Genomic DNA, 8,082 nt, shown 5'->3' with positions numbered 1-8,082 from the left:
AGAGGTCCTAATCGTCAAATTCGTAAAAATTGAAATAATGTATAATTCGAACATCGAACCTTATTTCGTTTTTGGATTAACGAACCTTCGGAACAGCGAACCTTATTTCGTTTTCGGAATATCGAAAATTCGGAACAGCGAACCTTATTTCGTTTTCGGATTATCGATTCTTCGGAATAACGAACCGTCGGAATAACGCCACAAATGTTCGGATTAAGGAACCCTTTATCGTTTTCGGATTAACGAACATCGAGGTATAGGCAATTTACGTGTTTCGGAATTACGAACCTTCGGAATTACGAAGTGTAACCGGGCCAAGACCTTGAACTTTCTTCTTCTTTGCATAATTTCGAATTGTCACTATTTTGCATATCACAGTTAAAAAAAATAGAGATCATACAGGTAACATGACAAAATAATAGTTAAGCTTTCATCCCGTGAAAATTAATCCTTTTGCCATTATTATTTTATTTAGAAAATACTTTTGACAAAATAATCATATAGGCCTAACATTTGAGGCAGGCCTGCTTTAATGCATGTATGTTTTATGTACAAACTGTAAGCACACAGGCAGAGCAAAGTCCGTCTGCCCGACCCCCCTATCCCGTCCCTTTTCTATTTTTGTATTGTTTGATTTATTAAAATTAACAATTATCATGATATGTACACATCTACTATGTCATCCAATACAAACCCGTTTGCTTTGTTTCATATTTGTACTGAATTATTCCCTTGGCATAAACGAGCGTCGCGAGGTTTTCATGTATTTATAGTTAAAGCTTACTTATGTCAACACACATCATGTGACCACTTGAAAATTGTTTGATCGTGACGTTTGAAGTCTATCTCAATGGAGGGTCTCTAGTCACGCCAGAAAACGTCCCTTCAATATTAGAAAATTGGTTCGCACTGTGCGTTGTGGCGAGCAACGATTGTGTCAAAAGTTTCCGTTTTGGACGAGACTTTTGTATTCGGTATTAAGACAATTTCATTTTCTTGAGATAAGAAATTTAAAGACGCATCAAAGAAACATCTAGACGGCCAATTCTCGTTCAGACATCATTATAGAGAATGACGTCATAACATACCAGCTGGAATCACAGTAAGTAGCCAACATTAAATATAAAACATTACCATTTCTGTCAATATATTAAATACAATGTATATTAATTTGCTGAATTTAAGTCTACTATTTGATGACAACATTGGTTGTTTAAAAGTCCATTTTGAATTCTCAGGTAATCATGTGATATCATCACTGTTAGCTTAAACGAAATAATCAAACACATTATACGAAGTATAGGCCTATTCGAATAATACCAGTATAATTGTTTCGAGTGATTCTAGATATTTATTGAAGGTGTGTGATCCTTACATTAAGTTCGATAAAGTGGAAATTAATAGAACAAAGCAATCGACGGTAATACCAACATCCGTTAAAAATAATACATGTAGGACTAACAGATCCGTGGAAAATTCACTGACATTATTATATGCGTGCCACCTCCTATTAGCCATGTGACATAACTTTCATATAAGATTTGTTTCAATTAGTATGAAAAAATATATATATTTTTTTTACCTTGGCATTATATCACCAGGAATAATATATGATTCACACTAAAGGATATTAAACCATTTCAAAGTGGGGTTCTAATGAATTCTTTTAAGACATATCATACAGACAGTTAAAATCGAATATCATGATTACACTAAAAAATAATAATGAATTAACTATTCCAATGATTGCTGTATTTCTCATACATTTCTCGTTCGTGGGTACGTCGCACAGTGGGCCAGAATGAGTTGAAAGTGCGCCAAAATTATATTCCGAGTTAGATTCTTACTTTAACATGCTGAAAATGAGCGATTTCGGCGTAGAATCGACTGAACATAATTTAAATCCGATGTGACGTCACCTTGATACAAAATTTTGATTAGCTAGTTAAACCCATCTGTGAAAAGACAAATTACGCTAAACAACGGTGTAGTAGAGTGAATGTTGGTTTATGTTTCTCACATGCCTAAAAAGTGTGTATGAGATGCCGAAAATAATTTATGGCATTAAAATGATCATTAATTAGATTTATATAAAAAAACCCTTTAAAATCTGAAAAATATCAACCGTGCTTTATCAAGCTGTGTTGAGTTGTGTAAAACGCAGAGTATATAATGTCACGAATGTATCAATATGAGGAGGATTTTTGGCTGAAATTATTCTACAAGTAAGTTTTATATGTGGAAGAGTTGTGGATATAGCCCTTATTTGCGTTTGCAACCTTCATTTTGTTTACATTATGCCCGGAATTCATGTCATTTTCATGGAATGGAAGGGGAATCGTCCTCGCCGTGTAAAAGCGAACGGCAATTTACACCAATATGGTGTGCTAAGACGACTGCGCGGTATAAAAATGACCGTTTTTTAACAGGTTTTGGGGGTGATGTGTCAAGTAAAATCGGCTCTAACATGAAAACGGGCAAAAACGGGTAGCTAAATTTGGTATCGACTTAAAGCTTAGACATCGGGAAAGATGATGTTTATAGAATTTAGATGGATATCCACGGAAATCCAAACGTTTCTATTGCACATGCTAAAAACATGGATTTTCAGCCTATTTCGAGGAATAATCATCCTATAAACCTCCTGAAAGTTGTCTTTTATCTACTTTGAACCCTTTCATACGAAAAAGGAATACATCAGGATAAAGTTGGAGCCATTTCAGATTCCTACATGAAAAACCTCCTGTGAAATGGCATGTTTTTTCAACTAGGTTGTCATATACGCGATATTTCGCAAAATGTCACATGTTACGATTTGAGGTAGGAAATTAACAACCTTTATGCAAATTTTGGAATGAAATATTTTGCTGAAGTATTCCTCAAAGTGTTGTCTTTCAGCTGGGCATGACAAAAATTAAAAATCTGAAATTGCCCAAAATGACTTTTGGCGCACTTTTGTTTCGTCCCGGCCCACTGTGCAACGTGGTCTAGTAGTTCGGACTCTCGCCTTTCAAACAGAGGGTCGTGGGTTTGAATCCTATAGCCATTGCGTGTTTTCTTCAGCAAGAAATTTATCCACACTGTGCTGCACTCGACCCAGGTGAGGTAAATGGGAAAGGGCAGGAAGTAATTCCTCAACAAGCTGTGAGCACTAGAATCTGTAGACTAGCTTAGCCGGGGTAATATAGGAGAGCATGAGCACCTAACAAGTTGGATACGTGCGCTATAAAAATCGTATATTACTTATTATCCTATATCTGTATATTATTTATTTCAGACTTTTTTCAAACAGACACATTTTAAGGAATTTATCAAATACGCTGCAAAGACATCGCGATTAACTCCAGCTCGCCCACTGACAAAAGAGTGATAAATAGGTTTCTTTACGATGATTTTAAATACTCCTTTTGTTGATGAAGTACGATACTAATTATTATTGATGTTCTCATGCGTTTTCGCATTAAATGCTATGCGTGTACTAGGTTAAAAAATGCGAAAAGTTTTCTTTGAATATTAAAAGAAATACATTGAATGCAATTCAACAAACTTGCCTAACGAAAACACCAAGAACAACATTAATTTTATCCTGGAATAATCATTTACGCAAAATTACAACTTCCAAATTGAGAGGTGCTTGGATAATTTTCAAGTTAAATTAATTATTGTGATATTCACTTTATTTATTGAGATATAAACATCTTCAGCTTGGACCATTCCTTTGATAAGTTATACCTTAAATATTTCTGTGCATCGATTGATATTTTTTCTTATTATTTTCCTTCTATTTTCTTACTTTTTGTAGCTCCATTGTTCATCCACTCACACACTAATCTAGATGTGGACATTCTAAGAGAAGACGAAAAGAGAGAGGATTAATGAATTAGTACGTAAGTGATGAGTGTAGGGTTACTTTCTTCATCATCTAGACTGCTCACACACTTGCATTTATGTTTTTATCAACAATGATACCTTTTCCATTTTATGTTCTTAATTTCCTCTCCACTTTGCTTTAGTTATTTTTCCTAGCATTCTGTGCAATAAAAGACAAGTCTCATTTATTGCGAAATAGTTCATTTTTCTTTCTGCTTTTCTTTCGAAGCCGCCATCAAGTTCAAGTTTTTTAAATTAAAGGAAACCAAAACCCAAGAAGAAAAGCAGTCTTATTGGAAAGAGTAAAATGAGAGAAACAATTTTTAAAATAAAGTTTCATCAAAATCGGTTATGAAATAAGCAAGTTATGGCTGATAAAAAGTCTTGTTGTACTTACTATGTGGATCCTCAAATTGGCAAACATGCTTCAAAATGGCCGATTTTCAGATTTTCCCCTTTATTATACATATTTCACATTATCTCCTCCTGACCTTGACATATATGGTGTGAATTATATTTTCCAATGACATATGTTGTGCTCAGAAGAAGCCAAGATGCAATTTGAAAGATAATGAGGAAAATCTGTGTACAAAATAAATGGAGAGTTGTCCACAAAATCAGCCATTTTTAAGCACGTTTGCCAATTTGAGGATGCCCATAGAAAGTAAAAGAAGAGTTTTAAAACTTTCATAATTTGCTTATTTCATAACTTATTTTCATAAAACTTTTTTTTTAATTGTTCCTCTCATTTTACTCTTTGCAATAAGATTATTTCTCTTCTAAGGGTTTTGGTTTCCTCTAACAAATCTATTGATAATTTATTGGTTAAAAAAGGCTTTTACAAGGGAACTGCACATATTCCAGTCAGTTAAAATTGACAATATATTACAAATTCTAGATTTGTTCAATCACAAAGAGGCTCCCCCAGCCAAAATACAAAAAATGAATAAATAAAAATCGGCTACGTTTTTGTATCTTTCTCTCTCTGTCTGTCTGTCTCTCTCTTTCTCACTATCTTTATCGCCTTTCTCTTGATTTTGATGTCATCCGCTTTTATCAGATCACTACTCCGATCACCATGGCAACTAACTTCACCCCAGACCAACAATGTGAAGGAAAGGAGTGTCAATCAATCACAGATGTGACGTACTACGTGGAGGAGAAGAAGAGACTCTGTGATGACTGCGCCTCTAAAGAAGGATGCATCGCAAGATTTCAAAGAGGTGTACCAAATATTTATTGTGAAGAACATGATGAAAAGGTAAAATTATATTGTAAGAGTCATGGTGTTCCATTGTGTTATTCATGCGCTATGATCAAACATCAACAGCCTTGCGAGAGACAAGATATAAATGATGCAATAATCGACAATGGGGCCAGGCTAACAGTTCTAAAAGAAAGAGCGAGGGACAAATCAAAAGAAGGTCGTCTTTATGAAGAAGAAATTGACCAATGCACGAAAGACACAGACACCCATCTACAAGCTTTGAAAGATGAAGTTAAATCCATAATCAAGGAGGCGATCAATACAGATAAAGTCAGAGAGAAGATGGAGGCTGACAAAATCAATCAAGAATTTGATGATAAGAATCAAGTACTTCAAGAAGAGATTATGAAGATCAATGAAAAGATTCGAAAGAACAATGAAGAGAGAGATAAACAACTTGAATTAATCCATACAAATGCACAGATTAGACAAAGACACATGGACAATAAGAAGATTGGTCTTCATAGAGACATTGATAACATTGTTAAAGAGAAAGATAGAAAGATCAGAGAGTTGATGAAATCATTGCAGGATGACACAAAAACAATAGAGAATGCAATACAGACCATAGATACATTACTAGAAGACGATAAAAACATTGTTAAAGACGGTCATAGTGTGAACATTTCAGTGAGTGATAAACTAAAGAAACCACATTATAAGGATAAAGTGAAACAAATCACTGATAAAATATCATGTGTGAGGTTTGTGAAGGGTGTTGGGAGAGAGAAGTATGATGGTAGGATTGGTGGGTATGATGGCGAGTGGATGCTTAGTGATAAAATCAGTGTCAAAGATGAAATCAAAGTCCCGCTTATTGTGGGCTGCTTAGATGAAAGTAATGTGATCATCACCGACTGGTTGTCCGATAGACATACATACATGTTAGATATGAACACTAAACACATCCAGAGAGTGATAACAAGTACTGACACATCATGGGTAGTCTCCTGTGCATTACTGAATGATGGCAAGATAGTATGTGGTAAATACTCTAAAGCAGGGATTCTCAAATGGTGGCGCGCGCGCCACTTGTGGCGCACCGAGCCTTGCGGAGTGGCGCTTGGGAATCGGTATGAAAAAAAGTAAATATAAGGAAAAATTGGTGAGAAAAAATGTATCTAGCAGTAACCTGGAAATAAGGATTTGGTGATCATTTTAATACAAAGAGAAAACAAAAACTCTTTTCTTGACACTTAATTGCTAATTGATTTCCTCTAATTTTGTCCAATTTAGCACTCGATAACCCCTATTATGGAGGATCGATGGTGTTCTCCTTTTTATATATTCTATGCTGTACAAAGTTTATGTGCCACACAAGTGATATGAAAACCCCGTTTGTAGGATTTCTATTTCAACGGCGAGAAATTTTGATTGGGGATTGCCCCCCCCCCCCCCAAGTGTTTCACAGCCAAGAAAAAAAAGGAGAAAAGGAAAGGGAAAGAGTGGAACATTGCATTATTCTCTTAATTTTAAGTCCAAATAAAGATTTTTGTATTGAAAAGTTCAATATTTTTGCTTCAGCTGCCATATCTAGCCCACTCGTTTTTTTTTTTACTCATTAGGCCACTAAATTGCTTCAGCCAATAGATTTGGTGCATAACAGTCTGAACTAGTATCATGTGTTGTGAAAAAGTCACTGGTCATTTTTCTTTTAATGTTAATATTGTGTAGTTTGTTGGCATTTGTATTTCTTCTGTTGATATCAATTAGAGCCCCTCTGGGCAGTTTAAAATGCCTCATATTCCAAAACTTCTGGGGGCTCTGCCCCCTCGACCCCCACCAGGGGCCTCTGGACCCCTTCCGAAATACTCTGCTGGTTTGCGTAATGTATAGTGGCGCATTACAGATTCTCAACAAGAAATGTGGCGCTTCAAAAAAAGTAATTGAGAATGGCTGCTCTAAAGGTTGTACAGGGAAATGTTTGACTAGATGCATCAGTGTGTATGACAGACAATGGACGAACATCAATGACGTCACAATACCAAGAAACACAACGCACGATACCTCATGGGTGGATGTAGCTGTTGACCGTGATGGGATGATCATCGCTGAGGAGAGGGATCAGTCTAAGATATACGTCATCAACCCAGCTGATAGTAAGATCGTGAATACCATCAAATGTAAACAGAAAGTACTGATGCGAGGTGTGCTACATGTATCATCAGGTCACATCATCGCTCAACCTTACCCTCTTGGTAAGAGAGTACTAATCATAGACAGACAGGCTGGTAAAAGGGAAATCCCCCACAGTGACGTCATCTTGAATGTCAGTGTTGATTCTGTAACAGAGGACCTCTACGTCGTGAAATCAGATGATGAGGGCAAGACGTGTATGATTGATCAGGTGATGAGAGGGAGTGAAGTGAAGAAGAGAAGAGTGACGTCATTCCCTCTATCAACTAGACTGACTGATCAATGGACTAATGTTGGGTCAAGGCAATATTATCTTTCATTATCTCGTGTAATGATCTCATTATCAGGCAAGATAATTGCTTCTGATGGAGATAGTATTCTCGTATTCGAAAAAAGACTCACATTATAAACGATACGTCGGGATCAATTAATTATTGTATTCACTATTGCGACTATGAAACACATTGACAATCAAAATACCTTCCTTTTTAGACAATGAAAAACATTATTTCATAAAAAATATATGCCTACTGTAACCTTATAATTCTGCCTCTTTATTAAATGCTAATTTCCCGTTGTTTGCAAATTGCCATTTTGTTAATAAAACCTGCATTCCAAAAATATAGCACGTATTCTGAAATAACTTTCAGAAAATTTGTTGGAATGGTAATAATGATAATGATGATGGTGACGATGGTGATGATGATAATGATGATGACGATGATGACGATGGTGGTAATGATGATGGTGGCGATGATGATGATGGTGACAATGATGATATGCTAAGTTCACGCCAACGGCGAATGCCG

At 35.8% G+C, this 8,082-nt stretch overlaps 1 protein-coding gene across 1 annotated transcript; it reads left to right on the top strand.

Annotated features, from left to right (window-relative positions):
- The first annotated feature begins 4,948 nt into the window (after positions 1-4,948).
- LOC121416703 lies at positions 4,949-7,682 on the top strand. Its single transcript, XM_041610169.1, has 2 exons — positions 4,949-6,158; positions 7,054-7,682. Exons 1-2 carry the CDS (start codon positions 4,949-4,951, stop codon positions 7,680-7,682), a joined length of 1,839 nt encoding a protein of 612 aa, XP_041466103.1.
- Positions 7,683-8,082: the final 400 nt, after the last annotated feature.

Source organism: Lytechinus variegatus, chromosome 6, assembly GCF_018143015.1.
Source record: "Lytechinus variegatus isolate NC3 chromosome 6, Lvar_3.0, whole genome shotgun sequence".
Taxonomy (NCBI): Eukaryota; Metazoa; Echinodermata; class Echinoidea; order Temnopleuroida; family Toxopneustidae; genus Lytechinus; species Lytechinus variegatus.
This window is presented reverse-complemented; position numbering and strand designations above follow the sequence as displayed.